The sequence below is a fragment of the Salvelinus namaycush genome, chromosome 24 (assembly GCF_016432855.1).
Source record: "Salvelinus namaycush isolate Seneca chromosome 24, SaNama_1.0, whole genome shotgun sequence".
Taxonomy (NCBI): Eukaryota; Metazoa; Chordata; class Actinopteri; order Salmoniformes; family Salmonidae; genus Salvelinus; species Salvelinus namaycush.
Genome location: NC_052330.1, coordinates 37,463,658 through 37,490,142, shown reverse-complemented (window position 1 = coordinate 37,490,142; position 26,485 = coordinate 37,463,658). Strand labels below are relative to the sequence as shown.

Genomic DNA, 26,485 nt, shown 5'->3' with positions numbered 1-26,485 from the left:
TGGAGTCCACCACATGGAGTCCACCCCATGGAGTCCACCCCTCTGATGTTTTATCTCAACATGTTCTCAGACCCTGTGTTCCAACCCCTCCTCCTTCCTGAGAGGGGGATGAAGGAGGGAGGGGAATCAGCCCACTACTTCTCACAAGACCACATTCTAGTAACTTGTTCAGACAGACAGATACCGAGACAGACAGACACCGAGACAGACAGACAGATACCGAGACAGACAGACAGATACCGAGACAGACACCGAGACAGACAGACACCGAGACACAGACAGACACCGAGACACAGACAGACACCGAGACACAGACAGACACCGAGACAGACAGATTGAGAGCCCTTCCAAATGACAGAGAAAACGACTATTTACAGACCACGTGTCTCCCTCCTATAAAACAACAGTCTTTACAGTATGTACAAAGAAACAACACTGCTCCAGCCCAGCACCCAGCAGCACCCCACCCAGCATCATGTCACCGAGCAGCACGTCACCCAGCAGCACCGCTGGCCCCCTCAGTTGGCCTTTGCGATGCGCGAGTCTGAGCCGATGTAGTTGAGCATGGTCTGGACGAGCTCCGGGAGGTCGTAGTCGTGTTTCCAGCCCCAGTCGTTCCGTGCGTTAGAATCGTCAAAGTTCATTGGCCAGCTGTCGGCTGTAAAGGAAGAGAAGAGGGGGACGTTGTCAATGGGAATGTCTTCCTACTCCAACGTCTTTGACACTTTTGTCGTCGGTCAAATTGTCACAAGACTTTTTTGTTGTTCGTTTCTACATTAAACGTCTTCAAAATCTTAACATGCAAGTTCGAGAATCTCAATGTCGAGGCCTCCTGTGGCGTATTTAGACAGGTCTTCCTGGTTCGTTGATCTTTGATCTCAATGGTATCATCCACCGATATTAATGGTTGCTAATTCCCGGCTTTTCAAGAAATCCCGGTTGAAGGATTCCCAGAATCAGAAGGGAATAAGCAAGTAGGGAATCCTCCCACTGGATTTTCTTTCTCTCAGGAAAACATTAGGAATTTTGCAACTCCAAACCAGGATAAATAAAAGAATCAATAAAAGTCTCTTACCGATGGCCTGTCTGACTTGGTCGATGTCGTAGCTGACCTCCAGGTCCGGCAGCTGTTTCTGGACCTCCTGAGCCAGCTCTTCAGGGGAAAAGCTCATGGCGTTGATGTTATAGGTCCTCATGGACAGGGTGTCTGCGGGCGCTTCCATCATCTCCACGGTGGCACGGAGACAGTCGTCGATGTACATCATGGGGAGCCTCGTGTCTGGCTTCAAGTTGCACTCAAACTTCCCCGTCTTTACAGCATCGTGAAAGATGGCTACCGCGTAGTCTGGAGAAAGGGAGGCAGGAGATAGACTTAGATGTGTTTACATCACACCGTCTCACTACAGAAACAGGAGATAGACTAGTGTCCTGTCCAGGGGGTGTACTGTACATTAAGCTATCTCACTACAGAAACAGGAGATAGACTAGTGTCCTGTCCAGGGGGTGTCCTGGTACATCAAGCTGTCTCACTACAGAAACAGGAGATAGACTAGTGTCCTGTCCAGGGGGTGTCCTGGTACATCAAGCTGTCTCACTACAGGAACAGGAGATAGACTAGTGTCCTGTCCAGGGGGTGTCCTGGTACATCAAGCTGTCTCACTACAGAAACAGGAGATAGACTAGTGTCCTGTCCAGGGGGTGTCCTGGTACATCAAGCTGTCTCACTACAGAAACAGGTGATAGACTAGTGTCCTGTCCAGGGGGTGTCCTGGTACATCAAGCTGTCTCACTACAGAAACAGGTGATAGACTAGTGTCCTGTCCAGGGGGTGTCCTGTACATCAAGCTGCCTCACTACAGTAACAGGAGATGGACTAGTGTCCTGTCCAGGGGGTGTCCTGGTACATCAAGCTGCCTCACTACAGAAACAGAAGATAGACTAGTGTCCTGTCCAGGGGGTGTCCTGGTACATCAAGCTGTCTCACTACAGAAACAGGTGATAGACTAGTGTCCTGTCCAGGGGGTGTCCTGTACATCAAGCTGCCTCACTACAGTAACAGGAGATGGACTAGTGTCCTGTCCAGGGGGTGTCCTGGTAAATCAAGCTGTCTCACTACAGAAACAGGAGATAGACTAGTGTCCTGTCCAGGGGGTGTCCTGTACATCAAGCTGTCTCACTACAGAAACAGGTGATAGACTAGTGTCCTGTCCAGGGGGTGTACTGGTACATCAAGCTGTCTCACTACAGAAACAGGAGATAGACTAGTGTCCTGTCCAAGGGGTGTCCTGTACATCAAGCTGTCTCACTACAGAAACAGGAGATAGACTAGTGTCCTGTCCAGGGGGTGTCCTGGTACATCAAGCGGTCTCACTACAGAAACAGGTGATAGACTAGTGTCCTGTCCAGGGGGTGTCCTGGTACATCAAGCTGTCTCACTACAGAAACAGGAGATAGACTAGTGTCCTGTCCAGGGGGTGTCCTGGTACATCAAGCGGTCTCACTACAGAAACAGGTGATAGACTAGTGTCCTGTCCAGGGGGTGTACTGGTACATCAAGCTGTCTCACTACAGAAACAGGAGATTCAGGAAATTCTGTCTTGGACAAGGCTAACTCCCTTCAGTTACAGACACCACCTCATCAGCCCCAAAGTGAGATGACCAGGCACGGGGTGAGGGGTGTGTCGTAAAGGGGAGGGGTTGAGACATGGGGTAATACTGTAGCAGTATTATCTAACGTCCTAGCATTATCACCCTGGTAGTAGTAGTGTTACCTAACATCCTAGCATTATCACCCTGGTAGTAGTAGTATTACCTAACATCCTAGCATTATCATCCTGGTAGTAGTAGTATTACCTAACATCCTAGCATTATCACCCTGGTAGTAGTAGTATTACCTAACATCCTAGCATTATCATCCTGGTAGTAGTAGTGTTACTTAACATCCTAGCATTATCACCCTGGTAGTAGTAGTATTACCTAACATCCTAGCATTATCACCCTGGTAGTAGTAGTATTACCTAACATCCTAGCATTATCACCCTGGTAGTAGTAGTACTACCTAACATCTGAGCATTATCACCCTGGTAGTAGTAGTGTTACCTAACATCCTAGCATTATCACCCTGGTAGTAGTAGTATTACCTAACATCCTAGCATTATCATCCTGGTAGTAGTAGTATTACCTAACATCCTAGCATTATCACCCTGGTAGTAGTAGTATTACCTAACATCCTAGCATTATCATCCTGGTAGTAGTAGTGTTACTTAACATCCTAGCATTATCACCCTGGTAGTAGTAGTATTACCTAACATCCGAGCATTATCACCCTGGTAGTAGTAGTATTACCTAACATCCTAGCATTATCACCCTGGTAGTAGTAGTAGTAGTAGTACCTAACATCCTAGCATTATCACCCTGGTAGTAGTAGTATTACCTAACATCTGAGCATTATCACCCTGGTAGTAGTAGTATTACCTAACATCTGAGCATTATCACCCTGGTAGTAGTAGTAGTATTACCTAACATCCTAGCATTATCACCCTGGTAGTAGTAGTATTACCTAACGTCCTAGCATTATCACCCTGGTAGTAGTAGTAGTATTACCTAACATCCTAGCATTATCACCCTGGTAGTAGTAGTATTACCTAACGTCCTAGCATTATCACCCTGGTATTAGTAGTATTACCTAACATCCTAGCATTATCACCCTGGTAGTAGTAGTACTACCTAACATCTGAGCATTATCACCCTGGTAGTAGTAGTATTACCTAACATCTGAGCATTATCACCCTGGTAGTAGTAGTATTACCTAACATCCTAGCATTATCACCCTGGTAGTAGTAGTGTTACCTAACATCCTAGCATTATCACCCTGGTAGTAGTAGTATTACCTAACATCCTAGCATTATCACCCTGGTAGTAGTAGTGTTACCTAACATCCTAGCATTATCACCCTGGTAGTAGTAGTATTACCTAACATCCTAGCATTATCACCCTGTAGAATATTACCTAGCGTCCTAGCATTATCACCCTGTATTAGCCTTACCTAACATTGTCACCCTGTAGCAGCATTACCTAACGTCTTAGCATTGTCACCCTGTAGGAACATTACCTAACATTCTAGCGTTATCACCCTGTAGCAGTATTACCTAATGTCTTAGCATTGTCACCCTGTAGCAGCATTACCTAACGTCTTAGCATTGTCACCCTGTAGCAGCATTACCTAACGTCTTAGCATTGTCACCCTGTAGCAGCATTACCTAACGTCTTAGCATTGTCACCCTGGCAAAGCATACTGAAGGCCATAAGCATAAGGACCATGTTCTGTTGTTACATAACCCCAATGACATGTTGAAGTCAGGAGGCGGACACAAATAGAGTTACGATAGTGAAGGGACTGGTGTTACGCTATGGTGTGTGTGTGTGTGTGTGTGTGTGTGTGTGTGTGTGTGAGGGAGGGAGGACAGGTGTGTGTGTGTGTGTGTGTGTGTGTGTGTGTGTGTGTGTGTGTGTGTGTGTGTGTGTGTGTGTGTGTGTGTGTGAGGGAGGGAGGACAGGTGTGTGTGTGTGTGTGTGTGTGAGGGAGGACAGGTGTGTGTGTGTGTGTGTGTGTGTGTGTGTGTGTGTGTGTGTGAGGGAGGACAGGTGTGTGTGTGTGTGTAGGACAGGTGTGTGTGTGTGTGTGTGTGTGTGTGTTGTGTGTAGGACAGGTGTGTGTGTGGGGAGGGGGTGTGTGTCTCTAACTCACCTGTCGTTCCTCCTCCAGGCTGTGAGTCAGCAGAGATGATTCCTGGGTAGCGCAGACAGCGGAAGTCAAGGCCATAGCGGTGGTGGTAGTACTGTTGGAGGGAAGACGGGCAATAAGGGTTAGGATGTTTCACTTATAGCGACGTTACAGACCAATGATTTCAGGTGATTGAAGGGGTCAAATTTATCAGGTTAGATACACCAGGTCAGATACACCCGATCAGATTCACCCGATCAGATTCACCAGATCAGATTCACTAGATCAGATTCACCAGATCAGATTCACCAGGTCAGATTCACCCGATCAGATTCACCCGATCAGATTCACCCGATCAGATTCACCCGATCAGATTCACCCGGTCAGATTCACCCGATCAGATTCACCCGATCAGATTCACCAGGTCAGATTCACCCGATCAGATTCACCAGGTCAGATTCACCCGATCAGATTCACCCGATCAGATTCACCCGATCAGATTCACCCGATCAGATTCACCCGATCAGATTCACCCGATCAGATTCACCAGGTCAGATTCATAAGGTCAGATTCCTGGTACATGTAAATGTAAGTAAGTAGCCAGGGGCAGAGTGGCTTGAGGCTGAATGCTCATTGATCCTCATGTTGCTTTATATTTTGTATTTCTTACAATATTGTATAATTCTTTTCTCTCACCTCTCCCATGAGCTCTGCGTGGACTTTGGAGACCCCGTAGATGGTTCTGGGTCTCTGGACACAGAGGTCAGGGGTCGGGTTCCGGGGAGAGGTGGGCCCGAAAGCTCCGATGGTGCTGGGCACAAACAGACGCAGGCCGTGCTCCGCTGCAATGTCCAGGATGTTGTGGAGCCCTGACGAACAGGAAGTTCACAGTTACTCCCTGTGGACACCTTCCAGGCTCGGTTAGAAACAAAAAAACAAACTGGTGCGTTATGGATCTAAGTTGAGCCAAGATGGCGGATTCTCTATGGCTCACCAGTGATGTTGACGTCGCGTGCCAGAGCTACATTGGCCTCTCCCACGGCACTGAGCAGGGCGCTGTAATGGACCAACCAGGTGATGCGGTTGTTGACAACGATCTCACGAAGGTTTTTATAGTCCAGGATGTCAGAGTAGATGAAGGGTCCTGGAGAGGGAGAAGGGCAGTAGAAACCAGAAACATATAATATAAAACATGCAGGAAATAAAACTTTAAAACCTGCAACATGTTTCTCTCCGCCAATAAGAGGGGTGCGAACAGTTTGTCATGAACAGCGCTTGTTACCATAGAAATAGACGTGGCACATGCATGTGTGTGTGTGGGGGGGGGGGGGGTCTCCCCAAATATTGAAAGGGGGGGGGGGGGGGGGGGGGGGTCTGAGTGAAAAAGTTTGGGAACCCCTAGTCTAGGGTGTCCAGTCACTCTTCCATTTAGCTAATCAGCAGCTGCAGTATTATCTAGGGTGTGCAAAAGGCGCTTTGGTGATGAAATTACACTTCCTTATGTTATTAAATACATTTTACTAAGACAAAATATGATTTTTCATGTTGTGAATCGTTCAGTGATTTCATTAACATAATACATCAGATAATAGGCACGGAGATCCGTCGACAGGACGGTGCCGCTTTCTCGCAGCGTCTTTTTAGAACCGTTCATGTTGTCGTCTGCAAAAGTTGTTTCAGCAGGTCCCAAAAAACTCCAAATGAACAGGACTCGAGCTGAATTAAAAGGTTTTGAAAATAACAAAGATTGCGGTACACTCAGTGTTCCGTTGACATTTCAGAGATACGGTTGGTTTTTTGAGAACTCTTCTAAAAAGAACAGAGACATGAGGTTTGGAACAGATTACGAGAGAGACATGAGGTTTGGAACAGATTACGAGAGAGACATGAGGTTCGGAACAGATTACGATAGAGACATGAGGTTCGGAACAGATTACGATAGAGACATGAGGTTCGGAACAGATTACGATAGAGACATGAGGTTCGGAACAGATTACGATAGAGACATGAGGTTCGGAACAGATTACGATAGAGACATGAGGTTCGGAACAGATTACGATAGAGACATGAGGTTCGGAACAGATTACGATAGAGACATGAGGCTTGGAACAGATAACGAGAGAGACATGAGGTTCGGAACAGATTACGATAGAGACATGAGGCTTGGAACAGATAACGAGAGAGACATGAGGTTTGGAACAGATTACGAGAGAGACATGAGGTTTGGAACAGATTACGAGAGAGACATGAGGTTTGGAACAGATTACGAGAGAGACATGAGGTTTGGAACAGATTACGAGAGAGACATGAGGTTTGGAACAGATTACGAGAGAGACATGAGGTTTGGAACAGATTAATATAGAGACATGAGGTTTGGAACAGATTACGATAGAGACATGAGGTTTGGAACAGATTACGATAGAGACATGAGGTTCGGAACAGATTACGATAGAGACATGAGGTTCGGAACAGATTACGATAGAGACATGAGGTTCGGAACAGATTACGATAGAGACATGAGGTTTGGAACGGATTACGATAGAGACATGAAGTTTGGAACAGATTACGATAGAGACATGAGGTTTGGAACAGATTACGAGAGAGACATGAGGTTTGGAACAGATTATGAGAGAGACATGAGACATGTTTTGATTGGATATATTTACATTGTTGTTTTTCTTTTCATTTCTCTGATAGCTATATTTTCTATTTTTGGTGTCTCCCGGGGTTTTGAATGACAGTATTCTTGGTTAACAGGGCTCTAGATAGTATTCTTGGGTAACAGGGCTCTAGATAGTATTCTTGGTTAACAGCGCTCTAGATAGTATTCTTGGTTAACAGGGCTCTAGATAGTATTCTTGGTTAACAGGGCTCTAGACAGTATTCTTGGTTAACAGGGCTCTAGACAGTATTCTTGGTTAACAGGGCTCTAGACAGTATTCTTGGTTAACAGGGCTCTAGACAGTATTCTTGGTTAACAGGGCTCTAGATAGTATTCTTGGGTAACAGGGCTCTAGATAGTATTCTTGGTTAACAGGGTTCTAGATAGTATTCTTGGTTAACAGGGCTCTAGACAGTATTCTTGGTTAACAGGGCTCTAGATAGTATTCTTGGGTAACAGGGCTCTAGATAGTATTCTTGGTTAACAGGGCTCTAGATAGTATTCTTGGGTAACAGGGCTCTAGATAGTATTCTTGGTTAACAGGGCTCTAGACAGTATTCTTGGTTAACAGGGCTCTAGATAGTATTCTTGGGTAACAGGGCTCTAGATAGTATTCTTGGTTAACAGGGCTCTAGACAGTATTCTTGGGTAACAGGGCTCTAGACAGTATTCTTGGGTAACAGGGCTCTAGACAGTATTCTTGGTTAACAGGGTTCTAGATAGTATTCTTGGGTAACAGGGCTCTAGATAGTATTCTTGGTTAACAGGGCTCTAGATAGTATTCTTGGGTAACAGGGCTCTAGATAGTATTCTTGGTTAACAGGGCTCTAGACAGTATTCTTGGTTAACAGGGCTCTAGATAGTATTCTTGGTTAACAGGGTTCTAGATAGTATTCTTGGGTAACAGGGCTCTAGACAGTATTCTTGGGTAACAGGGCTCTAGATAGTATTCTTGGTTAACAGGGCTCTAGACAGTATTCTTGGTTAACAGGGCTCTAGACAGTATTCTTGGGTAACAAGGCTCTAGATAGTTTATATGTAAATAGGTCACTTAGACTTGGTTGGCATCCGTCACTGCAGTACTGGCCAGCCAATCACCATTCAGCAGGTATTGATCATGAGGTCTGTGACCTTAGTTATCAGTTAACCTTTCAGAACACATCCACTTCCTGGTGACCTTGTACAAGAAGCTTTCAACAGGGATCAATATCACAAATCAAATTGTATTTGTCATATGCACCGAATACAACAGTGAAATGCTTACTTACAAGCCCTTAACCAACAACTAACTGAATAATTCATTTTTATTTATTTAATTGCAGCTGCAGAGTTTTCAAACAGCCTATCGCTCAAATATAGATGCTTTAAAATCAGAGCACCCACGAGCACTCTCTCTCTCTCCAACTCCATTCAAATTGCATCCAAAATAGATCATCCTGATCTAGATAGATCTATATATATATATCTATATATATATAGATGTCCTAGCCTAACTCTTTCAGGTAATACATTCAATGCAGTATTAGCCTTATATTTAGCTAATTTTAATGATGGGTTATACATAATACGTTTACAACTGATATCCTCTGTCTCTTTCGCAATACCCAAGCACCTGTGCTCCGCTGGCCTCTCTCCTTAAATAAAAACGAAACAACCCTTCTTTAGCTCTTGTGAGTGCCATGCAGGAAATGCTAGACTAGACCATTTTTTATTGTTGTTGTTGTATTTTTTTTAAACCAATCGACTATTCGAAGTGGGATGCAAGCTCTTCTTTCTTCTTCTTCTGAATGTTAAATACAGGAGGAGCCAATAGAACTCCTGGGTAGTTTGAAAGAAGTGCGATCGATCAACTCCAGACATATTTATATGCTTTCTAATGCTTTCTAATGCACTCTGATGCTTTCTAATGCACTCTGATGCACTGTAATGCACGCTAATGCACTCCAATGCACTCCAATGCACTCCAATGCACTCCAATGCACTCCAATGCACTCCAATGCACTCCAATGCACTCTAATGCTTTCTAATGCTTTCTAATGACACTTCCTGATTTGACGGGAAATACCGGGTTACCCGGGGAGACAAGCAACATTCTCGGGATGGAACATTTGTAAAAATACTGGGAAAATATTCAACCCTAGTGTCAAGTGTGTCAGTGTAGGAGTGCCGATCTAGGATCAGGTCCCCCCCGGTCCATGTAATCTGATTCATTATAATCTAGGATCAGGTCCCCCCGGTCCATGTAATCTGATTCATTATAATCTAGGATCAGGTCCCCCCCAGTCCATGTAATCTGATTCATTATAATCTAGGATCAGGTCCCCCCCCCGGTCCATGTAATCTGATTCATTATAATCTATGATCAGGTCCCACCCCGGTCCATGTAATCTGATTCATTATAATCTAGGAACAGCCCCCCCCCCCCCCCCCCCGGTCCATGTAATCTGATTCATTATGATCTAGGATCAGGTCCCCCCCGGTCCATGTAATCTGATTCATTATGATCTAGGTTCAGGTCCCCCCCGGTCCATGTAATCTGATTCATTATGATCTAGGATCAGGTCCCCCCCCGGTCCATGTAATCTGATTCATTATGATCTAGGATCAGGTCCCCCCCGGTCCATGTAATCTGATTCATTATGATCGAGGATCAGGTTCCCCCCCGGTCCATGTAATCTGATTCATTATGATCTAAAAGACTAAACTGACCCTAAAATCCCTTCTATGCAGAGATGTTTGATACAACGGCCAATGGCCTTGTGGTCAGGTCATAGATGTTTGATACAACGGCCAATGGCCTTGTGGTCAGGTCATAGATGTTTGATACAACGGCCAATGGCCTTGTGGTCAGGTCATAGATGTTTGATACAACGGCCAATGGCCTTGTGGTCAGGTCATAGATGTTTGATATAACGGCCAATGGCCTTGTGGTCAGGTCATAGATGTTTGATACAACGGCCAATGGCCTTGTGGTCAGGTCATAGATGTTTGATACAACGGCCAATGGCCTTGTGGTCAGGTCATAGATGTTTGATACAACGGCCAATGGCCTTGTGGTCAGGTCATAGATGTTTGATACAACGGCCAATGGCCTTGTGGTCAGGTCATAGATGTTTGATACAACGGCCAATGGCCTTGTGGTCAGGTCAGAGATGTTATTTTGTGTCTACATGTTTTATATCACTCACCGCTGTGAAAGACGTGACTTGGAGGCTTCCTGATATCCGACAGGATCACGTTGTTGTTTCCGAACCGCTTCCTGTGAAACAGGATGTTACATTTAAACACAAGGAGATGAAGCTTGACTAAAACATTATTTAACTAGGCAAGTCAGTTAAGAACAAATTCTTATTTTCAATGACATCCTAGGAACAGTTGGGTTAACTGCCTTGTTCAGGGGCAGAACGACAGATTTTTAACTTTTCAGCTCGGGGATTCGATCTAGCAACCTTTCGGTTACTAGTCCAACGCTCTAACCACTAGGCTACCTGCCGTCCCTACGCTCTAACCACTAGGCTACCTGCCGTCCCTACACTCTAACCACTAGGCTACCTGCCACCTCTACACTCTAACCACTAGGCTACCTGCCACCCCTCCACTCTAACCACTAGGCTACCTGCCACCTCTACACTCTAACCACTAGGCTACCTGCCGTCCCTCCACTCTAACCACTAGGCTACCTGCCGTCCCTACACTCTAACCACTAGGCTACCTGCCTCCCCACATCGTGTTCATATCCTTTGCTAGTTAGTGAGTTATTAGCCCAGTTATAGATAATGTATAGTTAACAAATGGGGGAGTGATTGCATCCTACAAGAGAACAAAACGTGTACATTTCTAGACATCTTTGAAAAGCCAGTCAGGGTAAAGAGTTTTTTATATCTTAAAGGGGCAGAGTTGTATTTTGAGACAGGCTTGAATAAGCCAAGTAGCCAATAGGCAGAGGGTAGCATAATTGGTCTGATTCTCTGTAATAATGGTATGGGAATAATAATGCATTATATTTTGGAAAGAGGTTTCTTGCATCAAACAACACAATGTTTTCAGTCACCTCCTTGTCTGAAGGACAATTGGATTAACAGGTTAATGTCAAGCTCTGCATGTTATTTTCTCTCAAAAGTCTTGTGGAATGTAGGCCTGCATTGAACACCACACATTGGCTGCTACTGTAGGCTGAATGATAGAACAGCTATTTCCATGTTAAAAGGTTATGGGTTGCATTTTCTCCATTGTTTTTTGATGGTAGGCCACTCTGGTAGGCCTACATTGTGATCAAATAGCCACAGTAGCCTACTTTGCCACTGTTAAAACTATGCACCGATATGACATTTTTGCCCGTTACCGATATCCAATATTTTCCTTGCCAAAAAACCCGATACCGATAGCCTGTATTTACAATTTTAGCAGCCTTTTAAGCATTCTAGTACAGTTAAATAGTTAACACACACACATGGACACAGCAGTCTTACGGCACTGCATCTCAGCGCAAGAGGTGTCACTACAGTCCCTGGTTCGAATCCAGGCTGTATCACATCCGGATGTGATTGGGAGTCTCATAGGGGCGGCGCACAATTAGCCCAGCGTCGTCCGGGTTTGGCCGGGGTAGACCGTCATTGTAAAATAAGAATTTATTTGATTTATTGCCTAGTTAAATAAAGGTTTAAATAAAGGGCACACGTGGCTGTATGCAGCTCTTGCTTTGATGTCAAAACAAGCTGCATCTACTCATGGCCACAGCTGTAAACACGGTCCAGTTCAAAGTAAAAGTGTAGAATACAGGTTGAGTCGTGCGCAATAGAATCCTACTCTGATGCATTCTGCCTACAAAACAAATTATGTTTTTTTGCATAGTTCATTTTGTTCCGGTATGTTGCATTGAAACTGTTTAATATTTGCCGTTTGATTCGATCACAATTGCCACAGTAAAAGGGAAACGTTGATAGTGTTTAACAGGGGAAAATCTCAAGAACAGTTGGAATGAAGTTCAATCTCCTGCTTTTCTCCTTGGGCTGATAGTGCCTCTGTGCAGCAGTCTCGGCCACTGCGCGCCCACGTGCAGCTTAGAGGAAACATGGGCACTGAAGCCTTTCTGTATGCTATATAAAGCTTTTGTAAATTGTTGTTTGTTTTAAGTGGGACCTCGATTATATAGTGTTGGGGATGCTACTCTTAAAATATAGCTTACCAAGCTACCAATTACTTCACACTGGAATAAGTTAAGCTACACCAAAGAAAAATATAGTTTACTTTACAGAAGTTACTTTGAAAAAGTAGTTCACTACACCTAAACTACTTAATGAATACGTATCATATGTACATCTGAAATATCAGAGTACAAATTGCTAGAACAGATCCCTCTGGAGTCAGACGGTGAAAAGATTTGTAATTTCAAACCCAACAAATGAGAATTAGGCAGGTCTGATGCTGAAAAAGAAAGGATATTCTAGCCTACTTAGTTTAGCAAAAACAGTAGTGTGTAGTTCCAGTAGTTAGCTACACCGCTACATGGTAAAACAGTAGTGTGTAGTGCCAGTAGTTAGCTACACCGCTACATGGTAACACAGTAGTGTGTAGTTCCAGTAGTTAGCTACACCGCTACATGGTAAAACAGTAGTGTGTAGCTACAGTAGTTAGCTACACCGCTACATGGTAAAACAGTAGTGTGTAGTGCCAGTAGTTAGCTACACCGCTACATGGTAACACAGTAGTGTGTAGTTCCAGTAGTTAGCTACACCGCTACATGGTAAAACAGTAGTGTGTAGTGCCAGTAGTTAGCTACACCGCTACATGGTAACACAGTAGTGTGTAATTCCAGTAGTTAGCTACACCGCTACATGGTAACACAGTAGTGTGTAGTTCCAGTAGTTAGCTACAACGCTACATGGTAAAACAGTAGTGTGTAGTTCCAGTAGTTAGCTACAATGCTACATGGTAACACAGTAGTGTGTAGTTCCAGTAGTTAGCTACACCGCTACATGGTAAAACAGTAGTGTGTAATTCCAGTAGTTAGCTACACCGCTACATGGTAAAACAGTAGTGTGTAGTTCCAGTAGTTAGCTACACCGCTACATGGTAAAACAGTAGTGTGTAGTTCCAGTAGTTAACTACACCACTACATGGTAAAACAGTAGTGTGTAGTTCCAGTAGTTAGCTACAATGCTACATGGTAACACAGTAGTGTGTAGTTCCAGTAGTTAGCTACAACGCTACATGGTAAAACAGTAGTGTGTAATTCCAGTAGTTAGCTACACCGCTACATGGTAAAACAGTAGTGTGTAGTTCCAGTAGTTAGCTACACCGCTACATGGTAAAACAGTAGTGTGTAGTTCCAGTAGTTAACTACACCGCTACATGGTAAAACAGTAGTGTGTAGTTCCAGTAGTTAGCTACAACGCTACATGGTAAAACAGTAGTGTGTAGTTCCAGTAGTTAGCTACAACGCTACATGGTAAAACAGTAGTGTGTAGTTCCAGTAGTTAGCTACACCGCTACATGGTAAAACAGTAGTGTGTAGTTCCAGTAGTTAGCTACACCGCTACATGGTAAAACAGTAGTGTTTAGTTCCAGTAGTTAGCTACACCGCTACATGGTAAAACAGTAGTGTTTAGTTCCAGTAGTTAGCTTCACCGCTACATGGTAAAACAGAAAATAAATACTGAAAAAAACGACCTATATTACAATTTAGTTGATTAACTACCACCAAGCTACTGCAAAATGTAGTTAAATTACTAATTCAACTGCATGCAGTTCACTCCTCCCCAACACGGATTATGTCCTAATAATAAGCATCCAAAAATGGTACTAAATGAATCTATTCCATTCCCATGTTAAGCAGCAACACTTGTAGAAAGACAAGCATTTCTTCTCTATAACAGAACACGCTGCTCTTACCTCAACATCGTGGCCAGCCCTACCCCCAACTGTCCAAGGCCGCCTGAGAGTGAAAGAGAAAACATACAGTGCAATATTCAATATTAAAAACATTAAACAGGGCATTCGAAAAGTATTCAGACCCATTGACTTTTTCCACATTTTGTTACGTTACAGCCACATTCTAAAATGGATGAAATTGTTTTTTCCCCCCCTCGTCAATCTACACACAATACCCCATAACGACAAAGCAATAACAGTTTTTTTTTTTAGAAATGTTCGCAAATGTATGAAACAAACTGAAATATAACATTTACATAAGTATTCAAACCCTTTACTCAGTACTTTGTTGAAGCACCTTTGGCAGCGATTACATCCTCGACTCTTCTTGGGTGTGACGTTACAAGCTTGGCACACCTGTGTTTTGGGAGTTTCTCCCATTCTTCTCTGCAGATCCTCTCAAGTTCTGTCAGGTTGGATGGGGAGCATTACTGCACAGATATTTTCAGGTCTCCAGAGATGTTCAGGCTCTGGCTGGGCCACATAAGGACATTCAGAGACTTGTTCCGAAGCCACTTCTACATTGTCTTGATTGTGTGCTTAGGGTTGTTGTCCTCAGTCTGAGGTCCTGAGTGCTCTGGAGCAGGTTTTCATCAAGGATGACTGGAACGAATTGCAAAAATCGCTGAAGTTGGAGACTTACATTTCCCTCACTAAATTTAAACATCAGCTATCTGAGCAGCTAACCGATCGCTGCAGCTGTACATAGCCCATCTGTAAATAGCCCACCCAATCTACCTATCTCATCCCCATATTGCTTTTATTTACTTTGCTGCTCTTTTGCACACCAGTATCTCTACTTACACACCATCATCTACTCATTTATCACTCCAGTGTTAATTTGCTAAATTGTAATTACTTTGCTACTATGGCCTATTTATTGCCTTACCTCCTCATGCCATTTACACACACTGTATATAGACTTTATTTTTTTCTATTGTGTTATTGACTGTACGCTTGTTTATTCCATGTGTAACTCTGTGTTGTTGTTTCTGTCGCACTGCTTTGCTTTATCTTGGCCAGGTCGCAGTTGCAAATGAGAACTTGTTCTCAACTAGCCTACCTGGTTAAATAAAGGTGAAATTAAAAAAGGATCTCGCTGTACTTTGCTCCGTTCATCTTTCCCTCAATCCCGACTAGTCTCCCAGTAAAACATCCCCACAGCATGATGCTGCTGCCACCATGCTTCAGGGATGGTGCCAGGTTTCCTCCAGATGTGACGCTTGGCATTCAGGCCAAAGAGTTCAATCTTGGTTTCATCAGATCAGAGAATCTTGTTTCTCATGGTCTGAGAGTCTTTTGGTCTGAGAGTCTTTTGGTAAACTCCACGTGGGCTGTCATTTTCCTTTTACTGAGGAGTAGCTCCCGTCTGGCCACTCTACAATAAAGGCCTGATTGGTGGAGTGCTGCAGAGATGGTTGTCCTTCTGGAAGGTTCTCCCATCTCCACATAGGAACTTGGTTCATGGTCACCTCCCTGACCAAAGCCCTTCTTCCCCAATTCCTCAGTTTGGCCAGGCAGTCAGCTCTAGGAAGAGTTTCGCTGGTTCCAAACTTCTTCCACTTAAGAGTGATGGAGGACAATGTGTTCTTGGGGACCTTCAATGCTGCAGAAATATTTTGGTACCCTTCCCCAGATCTGTGCCTCGACACAATCCTGACCCGGAGCTCTATGAACAATTCCTTCGACCTCATGGCTTGGTTTTTTGCTCTGACATGCACTGTCAACTGTGGGACCTTATATAGACAGGTGTGTGCATTTCCAAATCATGTCCAATCAATTGAATTTACCACAGGGGGACTACAATCAAGTTGTAGAAACATTTCAAGGATGATCAATGGAAACAGGATGCACCTGAGCTCAACTTTGAGTCTCATAGCAAAGGGTCTGAATACTTATGTAAAGAAAGTATATATTTTTTTTTTGTTATACATTTGCAAAAAAATGTGCGAAGCAGAGTAGCAGAGGGTGTGAAAAGGAGAGGGTCAGGGCCCTAGCTACAGTGGTTCTATCCTATTGATCCTGCTTGTAAACACTGTGATTTTCCCTTCACACAACAAACCAAGCGCTTTATAAATCCAGCTATCTGTTGCTTGGGAGCCTCGTTTAGGTTCACTTAGACAAAGCTTCTTTACCTTAAATAGAGGTCCTATTGTGTGGTATTGAGGTTGTAAGGTTAAGGTTCACTTCCCATAAATAGAGTTATTCCTACTGTGTCTGTTGCTTGAGAATCCTTGTTAATGTTCAGTTAGACCAAGTTCATCTTCTTCACAGAGAGACATTGTGTTATTGAGGTTCGTCCCACAGATTACAACGAGCTGGAGAGTCATTAGAGAGAGAGCTGCTTCTTCAGAGATTGTTTTATTGAGGTTCGTCCCACAGAATACAGCGAGCTGGAGAGTCATTAGAGAGAGCTGCTTCTTCAGAGATTGTGTTATTGAGGTTCGTCCAACAGAATACAGCGAGCTGGAGAGTCATTAGAGAGAGCTGCTTCTTCAGAGATTGTGTTATTGAGGTTCGTCCCACAGAATACAGCGAGCTGGAGAGCCGTTACAGAGAGCTGCTGCTTCTTCAGAGATTGTGTTATTGAGGTTCGTCCCACAGAATACAGCGAGCTGGAGAGTCATTAGAGAGAGCTGCTTCTTCAGAGATTGTGTTATTGAGGTTCGTCCCACAGAATACAGCGAGCTGGAGAGTCATTAGAGAGAGCTGCTTCTTCAGAGATTGTGTTATTGAGGTTCGTCCCACAGAATACAGCGAGCTGGAGAGTCATTAGAGAGAGCTGCTTCTTCAGAGATTGTGTTATTGAGGTTCGTCCCACAGAATACAGCGAGCTGGATAGCCGTTAGAGAAAGGTTTGTTTCTTCAGATCATTGTGAATAGATCCTATTGTGGTAAGTTGTAACGGGGATTCCTCCCCCAGGTGATGATGCCTCTCTGAGCTTTTACCTGATTGATTGGTCTTACCTGTGATGAGCACCTTGGGGTGGTCCGTCTCGGAGAAGGACACGGAGTGGAAACTGGCGTCTGAGGTGACCTGGCGGGGTGAGAAGCTGATGGTCCGTACGGCCACTGTGATTGGCCGACAGCCACATCCTGGGCTCAGGAGGGCCTGCTTAGCCACCTTGCTGAATGTTCTGATAAAAGGCATTTTCACAGTCACCTAAAGGAGGAGGAAGAGGACAGTGTAAGGACCCTTCACCTGAATACTTTACAAATAGGTAGAACGATTTTGTTGTCAAGGACTCAAACTTATGGTTCTGTATACATTACGTATAATAATGTCTTAGTTTTTTTTCACTACAAGGTTGGTCATGCCAGCTTGACTATGTCTAGGCCCGGGACAGAAAGCATTGAGACTTTCTGTCGTCATTCTTTGGCGACTTAATAAGTGTCAATTATGCAGCAACTGTGTCTCATGGCAGAGACACGGTGTACAGTAGGCATCCCCCCGGGGACTCCAGAGGTGCCAAGAAATGAGACGTGAAAAGAAAAAACGGGACCACTAACGGAATTGGAATGAATGACGGAGAGCCTCGCTTGCTCAGCAGTCGTGACATTGCTTCGTTTTGTCTGCGAAACACAGGCTCTCTCTCAAATGGTCATTTATTCCCTTTGTAGTACACTTATTATTTATCTTTACCACAGAGCCTGGTCAAAAGTATTGCATTATGGGAATTGGGTGCCATTTTGGGACGAAGCAACAGTCTCACTACATAAATTACAGACCTGTCCTCAAATTACAGTAGCCTAGCCTACCATTCTTGGCTCGGTTTACTCCTGCGTCTCCGACGTTGCCTAGGCTAACAGTAATTTGAGTAACTTGGAGAGAGGGGGGGGGGGGGGAATGAGAAAATTGATCTCTTCCTAGATTTTATTGTTCCTTCATTCTCTCGGTGAAAATAGGCTTTTCGTTATTAAAAAGAGTTGTCATTCTACACAAATTAAAATGGGTTACATTGTAACGCGTAATCCGTTTTTTAAAAAATGAATTAACACTGACGATGGAACTTTCTATACATTGTGTTCCAAGCCCGGTTACTTCCGTGGGCTGTCGATGTGTACACAAGTGGGACAAAGCATATTTTCAACAAAAATAAATAAAGACACCCCATCATCCATCCATCCATCCATGATTAGTCCTCCTACAACATCACGCCTATCATACTGTATGGGTATCCGTCATCCACACGTCTAATTACTGCTCTGAAGAAGAAACATTTTGCTGGGCTCGCTTCGGATATCCGGAACGTCGGGATAAAGCTTCCGAAAGAAATTAAAAGTGAACTTAAGTAACCTTATACTAGTCGTCCCCCGCCTTCGCTCTCTTACCCAATCAGGGACAGAGGAGTTGATATGAGGGTGGATGATGACAGTGCCAGACAGACAGACAGACTGTAGCTGAATGGTGACATTAGCTACAAGCTGTTCCAAGGTTTTAGGGCACTGGGTTTAAATGTTCCCCCCCCCCTCTCAGAACTGACTTGTATGTGAACTGTGCAATATGAACTAATTTAGGCTAGCGTAGGCCTATGCAATATGAACTAATTTAAGCTAGCGTAGGCCTATGTAATATGAACTAATTTAGGCTAGCGTAGGCCTATGCAATATGAACTAATTTAGGCTTGCGTAGGCCTATGCAATATGAACTAATTTAGGCTAGCGTAGGCCTATGCAATATGAACTAATTTAGGCTAGCGTAGTCCTATACAATATGAACTAATTTAGGCTAGCGTAGGCCTATGCAATATGAACTAATTTAGGCTAGCGTAGTCCTATGCAATATGAACTAATTTAGGCTAGCGTAGTCCTATGCAATATGAACTAATTTAGGCTAGCGTAGGCCTATGTAATATGAACTAATTTAGGCTAGCGTAGGGCCTATGCAATATGAACTAATTTAGGCTAGCGTAGTCCTATGCAATATGAACTAATTTAGGCTAGCGTAGGCCTATGTAATATGAACTAATTTAAGCTAGCGTAGGCCTATGTAATATGAACTAATTTAGGCTAGCGTAGGCCTATGCAATATGAACTAATTTAGGCTAGCGTAGGGCCTATGCAATATGAACTAATTTAGGCTAGCGTAGGCCTATGCAATATGAACTAATTTAGGCTAGCGTAGACCTGTGCAATATGAACTAATTTAGGCTAGCGTAGGCCTATGCAATATGAACTAATTTAGGCTAGCGTAGGCCTGTGCAATATGAACTAATTTAGGCTAGCGTAGGCCTATGCAATATGAACTAATTTAGGCTAGCGTAGGCCTATGCAACATGAACTAATTTAGGCTAGCGTAGGCCTGTGCAATATGAACTAATTTAGGCTAGCGTAGGCCTATGCAATATGAACTAATTTAGGCTAGCGTAGGCCTATGCAATATGAACTAATTTAGGCTAGCGTAGGCCTGTGTAATATGAACTAATTTAGGCTAGCGTAGGCCTATGCAATATGAACTAATTTAGGCTAGCGTAGGCCTGTGCAATATGAACTAATTTAGGCTAGCGTAGGCCTATGCAATATGAACTAATTTAGGCTAGCGTAGGCCTATGCAATATGAACTAATTTAGGCTAGCGTAGGCATATGTAATATGAACTAATTTAGGCTAGCGTAGGCCTATGCAATATGAACTAATTTAGGCTAGCGTAGGCCTATGTAATATGAACTAATTTAGGCTAGCGTAGGCCTATGCAATATGAACTAATTTAGGCTTGCGTAGGCCTATGCAATATGAACTAATTTAGGCTAGCGTAGGCCTGTGCAATATGAACTAATTTAGGCTAGCGTAGGCCTATGCAATATGAACTAATTTAGGCTAGCGTAGGCCTATGCAATATGAACTAATTTAGGCTAGCGTAGGCCTATGTAATATGAACTAATTTAGGCTAGCGTAGGCCTATGCAATATGAACTAATTTAGGCTAGCGTAGGCCTATGCAATATGAACTAATTTAGGCTAGCGTAGGCCTGTGTAATATGAACTAATTTAGGCTAGCGTAGGCCTATGCAATATGAACTAATTTAGGCTAGCGTAGGCCTATGCAATATGAACTAATTTAGGCCAGCGTAGGCCTATGCAATATGAACTAATTTGGGCTAGCGTAGGCCTATGCAATATGAACTAATTTAGGCTAGCGTAGGCCTATGCAATATGAACTAATTTAGGCTAGCGTAGGCCTATGCAATATGAACTAATTTAGGCTAGCGTAGACCTACTCTATAGGCCTGTAGTCACATTAGTGATGCAGCTACAGTACTGTAGGTACTGTAATATCACAGCAGTAGGCTAGGCCTGTTCAGTAGACTGTACTCCAGGCCTACTGTACTGTTCAGTAGTAGACTATACTCCAGGCCTACTGTACTGTTAGGTGGTAGACTATACTCCAGGCCTACTGTACTGTTCAGTGGTAGACTATACTCCAGGCCTACTGTACTGTTCAGTAGTAGACTATACTCCAGGCCTACTGTACTGTTCAGTAGTAGACTATACTCCAGGTCTACTGTACTGTTCAGTAGACTATACTCCAGGCCTACTGTACTGTTCAGTAGTAGACTATACTCCAGGCCTACTGTACTGTTCAGTAGACTATACTCCAGGCCTACTGTACTGTTCAGTAGTAGACTATACTCCAAGCCTACTGTACTGTTCAGTAGTAGACTATACTCCAGGCCTACTGTACTGTTCAGTAGTAGACTATACTCCAGGCCTACTGTACTGTTCAGTAGTAGACTATACTCCAGGCCTACTGTACTGTTCAGTAGTAGACTATACTCCAGGCCTACTGTACTGTTCAGTAGTAGACTATACTCCAGGCCTACTGTACTGTTCAGTAGTAGACTATACTCCAGGCCTACTGTACTGTTCAGTAGTAGACTATACTCCAGGCCTACTGTACTGTTCAGTAGTAGACTATACTCCCGGCCTACTGTACTGTTCAGTGGACTATACTCCAGGCCTACTGTACTGTTCAGTAGACTATACTCCAGGTCTACTGTACTGTTCAGTAGTAGACTATACTCCAGGCCTACTGTACTGTTCAGTAGTAGACTATACTCCAGGCCTACTGTACTGTTCAGTAGTAGACTATACTCCCGGCCTACTGTACTGTTCAGTGGACTATACTCCAGGCCTACTGTACTGTTCAGTAGTAGACTATACTCCAGGTCTACTGTACTGTTCAGTAGTAGACTATACTCCAGGCCTACTGTACTGTTCAGTGGTAGACTATACTCCAGGCCTACCGTACTGTTCAGTAGTAGACTATACTCCAGGCCTACTGTACTGTTCAGTAGACTATACTCCAGGCCTACTGTACTGTTCAGTAGTAGACTATACTCCAGTCTTACTGTACTGTTCAGTAGCAGACTATACTCCAGGCCTACTGTACTGTTCAGTAGTAGACTATACTCCAGGCCTACTGTACTGTTCAGTAGACTATACTCCAGGCCTACTGTACTGTTCAGTAGACTATACTCCAGGCCTACTGTACTGTTCAGTAGTAGACTATACTCCAGTCTTACTGTACTGTTCAGTAGCAGACTATACTCCAGGCCTACTGTACTGTTCAGTAGTAGACTATACTCCAGGCCTACTGTACTGTTCAGTAGTAGACTATACTCCAGTCTTACTGTACTGTTCAGTAGTAGACTATACTCCAGTCTTACTGTACTGTTCAGTAGCAGACTATACTCCAGGCCTACTGTACTGTTCAGTAGCAGACTATACTCCAGGCCTACTGTACTGTTCAGTAGTAGACTATACTCCAGGCCTACTGTACTGTTCAGTAGTAGACTATACTCCAGGCCTACTGTACTGTTCAGTAGTAGACTATACTCCAGGCCTACTGTACTGTTCAGTAGTAGACTATACTCCCGGCCTACTGTACTGTTCAGTGGACTATACTCCAGGCCTACTGTACTGTTCAGTAGACTATACTCCAGGTCTACTGTACTGTTCAGTAGTAGACTATACTCCAGGCCTACTGTACTGTTCAGTAGTAGACTATACTCCAGGCCTACTGTACTGTCCAGTAGTAGACTATACTCCCGGCCTACTGTACTGTTCAGTGGACTATACTCCAGGCCTACTGTACTGTTCAGTAGTAGACTATACTCCAGGTCTACTGTACTGTTCAGTAGTAGACTATACTCCAGGCCTACTGTACTGTTCAGTGGTAGACTATACTCCAGGCCTACCGTACTGTTCAGTAGTAGACTATACTCCAGGCCTACTGTACTGTTCAGTAGACTATACTCCAGGCCTACTGTACTGTTCAGTAGTAGACTATACTCCAGTCTTACTGTACTGTTCAGTAGCAGACTATACTCCAGGCCTACTGTACTGTTCAGTAGTAGACTATACTCCAGGCCTACTGTACTGTTCAGTAGACTATACTCCAGGCCTACTGTACTGTTCAGTAGACTATACTCCAGGCCTACTGTACTGTTCAGTAGTAGACTATACTCCAGTCTTACTGTACTGTTCAGTAGCAGACTATACTCCAGGCCTACTGTACTGTTCAGTAGTAGACTATACTCCAGGCCTACTGTACTGTTCAGTAGTAGACTATACTCCAGTCTTACTGTACTGTTCAGTAGTAGACTATACTCCAGTCTTACTGTACTGTTCAGTAGCAGACTATACTCCAGGCCTACTGTACTGTTCAGTAGCAGACTATACTCCAGGCCTACTGTACTGTTCAGTAGTAGACTATACTCCAGGCCTACTGTACTGTTCAGTAGTAGACTATACTCCAGGCCTACTGTACTGTTCAGTAGTAGACTATACTCCAGGCCTACTGTACTGTTCAGTAGTAGACTATACTCCAGTCTTACTGTACTGTTCAGTAGTAGACTATACTCCAGGCCTACTGTACTGTTCAGTGGTAGACTATACTCCAGGCCTACTGTACTGTTCAGTAGACTATACTCCAGGCCTACTGTACTGTTCAGTAGACTATACTCCAGTCTTACTGTACTGTTCAGTAGCAGACTATACTCCAGGCCTACTGTACTGTTCAGTAGTAGACTATACTCCAGGCCTACTGTACTGTTCAGTAGACTATACTCCAGTCTTACTGTACTGTTCAGTAGTAGACTATACTCCAGTCTTACTGTACTGTTCAGTAGTAGACTATACTCCAGGCCTACTGTACTGTTCAGTAGTAGACTATACTCCAGGCCTACTGTACTGTTCAGTAGACTATACTCCAGTCTTACTGTACTGTTCAGTAGTAGACTATACTCCAGGCCTACTGTACTGTTCAGTGGTAGACTATACTCCAGTCTTACTGTACTGTTCAGTAGTAGACTATACTCCAGGCCTACTGTACTGTTCAGTGGTAGACTATACTCCAGGCCTACTGTACTGTTCAGTAGACTATACTCCAGGTCTACTGTACTGTTCAGTAGTAGACTATACTCCAGGCCTACTGTACTGTTCAGTGGTAGACTATACTCCAGGCCTACTGTACTGTTCAGTAGCAGACTATACTCCAGGCCTACTGTACTGCTCAGTAGTAGACTATACTCCAGGCCTACTGTACTGTTCAGTAGACTATACTCCAGGCCTACTGTACTGTTCAGTAGTAGACTATACTCCAGGCCTACTGTACTGTTCAGTAGTAGACAGAAGGGGGAGAGGTATTTGTGTTCATTTCTGGTTTCTTCGGTCCAGCCATGCGTCGTGTGTAACTGCTGCAGAGGCCAGCGGCAGTACGTACCTCAGTGGAAACGACAGAGAGGAAGAGAGACATGGAATGGAGAGAGACAGGGAGGTTAGGGCTGGAGGACGAAGGCCCAAACCTGACTGAGAAGTGTTATAGTATTTGTCTGTTTGACGGACAGCTGTCTGGAACCCCAGAGCAGCACAGAGAGAGAGGCTTTGTATTTTTTTATTTATATATATATTTATTTTTAAATATTTGTTTATTTTATATTGAAACAATATTTTCAAAAATAAGGAAGTTGTAAGCTTACAAAGCTGTCAAACCTTCCAATCTAAACAATGCATATAAAAAAAAGGAATTATATTAAGGCTCTTGATTATTAAGTTAATAAATCAAATATACACAGGCGTACTGTACTGTTCAGTAGTAGACTATACTCCAGGCCTACTGTCAGATAAAAATAATCACAGGCAGTTGTTCATTTATTATTAGCTTAGTAATTGTTCTAAGCTTTTCCAAGTAATTTATCAAATGTATCAAAGGCTGTTCATTTGGTATGTGTCTGCAATAAATCTTCAAACAGATAGCCACGCAGTCATTGTCTTCAGAGTGATTTTTACGACAGTTACTAACATGTGAAACGGTTACCGATTTTACACACTGACCAAATTCCTCTTTTAAATTAGCGCCCTCTTCAATCACCATGTGTTGAGCCAAAACCAAGATGATTAGCCAACACTGTCTGACTCTCACATCGTGTAGTCCTAAACCGGTTACATCATTTCCTTGGGCTCCGTTTAAATGTTTGTTTTAATTTGGCTAGCCCATTCAGTAGCCTATTTAATCTTGGTGTGGATGGCATGAAATATCAAATTTTAAAAAGTCAGATTCATATATATATATATATATGGATAATTCATTTTAAAACAGGTTGTTGCTCTATCATGTGGCTATTTTAGTACGTCTGCTACGTTATATTACTGTTTAAGCAATCTTGTCTTGGCTATATTCCCGGAAAGATGACCGCTTTCTCGCTCATCCTCATTCCATATGCTGATCCTCATCCTATAACAAGGTTTGTAAACGCAGCATGTCTCTCTATAGGTTATTAAGGCCCAGATATTTTTTTATTTTGGTGCAGAATCACCATGATGTTCCATTTCTGCCTCTTCCTTAATCAAAGGGAGCTTCCGGTCCTTGTGCTCTAATGTTTCAATTGACCGTATTGCCTCTTTTATGATGTAATAATTGAATCTCCTATTCGACACAGTTCATGTTAATGTAGACGGTGACCTGGGACCAATTGGAGTGTACATAGTAATATTATATGCCATGGCAAAACCCATCCAACCTCTGGTATAGCAAACAAAGGCCAGGTCCATGCCACATAATGGATTTAGGCTAAAACACATGGGATTATACCGTTCTCGTTGCATCAGGATATTATGCTGGCAATAGGATCGCGGATTCTTTTCTTTTTTTTTTGCCACCCTGCAAAGACACGCTAAACTTTGCATTCTAGTACAGTACAACTGTTTTTTTCACAGCATTGCAACCACCTTTGAATTAGCTGTTATATCTCCTTATTGTGTTCCTATTTGCTTAAAATACATGTTGCTGAAAGGATAGGTGTGCCAACAGTAGAATCAATCGGAGTATATAGGTCTATATAACTAGATTGGCGACAGTCTTTAAAATACATCCATCCCAATTTGCGTCTGTATAAACAACTAAATTCTCTCATTAGATAATTCTCCATTCTGCTTAAGAAATGTGAGTAAAATCCCGATTCACTTTACAGAAAATATTAGCTTTAACTCAATTAATTCCAATGAATAATGATTTTACTCACCAGATAAAAAGCCGGGGGATCTTTATAAAACTCGATGATACGAGTGTCCCTTTTTTTCTTGTCGCCTTGGTTAGTTATAGAAAAAAGGGGATTTTGTCTTTAATAGCTGGTGTAGCTGACGACACGTTCCGTCTTCTTGAAGTATTGCATCAGCCCCAGACGTGAGGGTTATATATCAGCCGAGCCATCTGGGTTCAACACAACCCGGCTTCCTCTCTGATTGGCGGGGCCTCGGAGGTGTGGTCCCGCTGTCGCATACACGTGGTAACCTATCTTCTTTTTTTTTTCTTTTTTTCACTGAACCTTTATTTAAACTAGGCAAGTCCGTTTTAAGAACAAATTCTTATTTTACAATGACGGCCTACCAAAAGGCAAAAGGTCTCATGTGGGGACGGGGGCTCCGATTAAAAATGAAATAAAAATATAGGACAAAAACACACGTCATGACAAAAGAGACACCACAACACTACATAGAGACCTAAGACAACAACGTAGCATGGTAGAAACACATGAAAACACAGCATGGTAGCAACACAACATGGCAGCAACACAGCATGGTAGCAACACAACATGGTAGCAGCACAAAACATGGTACACACATTATTGGGCACAGTCAACAGCACAAAGGGCAAGAAGGTAGAGACAACAAT

General features: G+C 43.4%; 1 protein-coding gene across 1 annotated transcript; it reads right to left on the bottom strand.

The window, feature by feature from the left end:
- Positions 1–25,991, bottom strand: tdh (L-threonine dehydrogenase). Its single transcript, XM_038962544.1, has 9 exons — positions 25,836–25,991; positions 17,283–17,478; positions 14,277–14,319; positions 10,574–10,644; positions 5,718–5,867; positions 5,420–5,592; positions 4,748–4,838; positions 1,076–1,345; positions 1–658 (listed from the first exon to the last, which is right to left on the bottom strand). The coding sequence occupies exons 2-9, from the start codon at positions 17,464–17,466 to the stop codon at positions 519–521; spliced, it is 1,122 nt and encodes a 373-aa protein (XP_038818472.1). The 5' UTR covers positions 17,467–17,478; positions 25,836–25,991; the 3' UTR covers positions 1–518.
- Between the last annotated feature and the right edge of the window lie 494 nt (positions 25,992–26,485).

What these genes read in the sequence shown, in the direction of transcription:
- tdh (XM_038962544.1), bottom strand. Translation starts at nt 17,466, where the DNA reads ATGCCTTTTATCAGAACATTCAGCAAGGTGGCTAAGCAGGCCCTCCTG. An exon ending in GGGCTGGCCACGATGTTGAG is followed by an intron (nt 10,645 to 14,276) that starts GTAAGAGCAGCG and finishes CCTGTTTCACAG; the next exon opens with GAAGCGGTTCGGAAACAACA. An exon ending in ACGCAGAGCTCATGGGAGAG is followed by an intron (nt 4,839 to 5,419) that starts GTGAGAGAAAAG and finishes TCCCTCCAACAG; the next exon opens with TACTACCACCACCGCTATGG.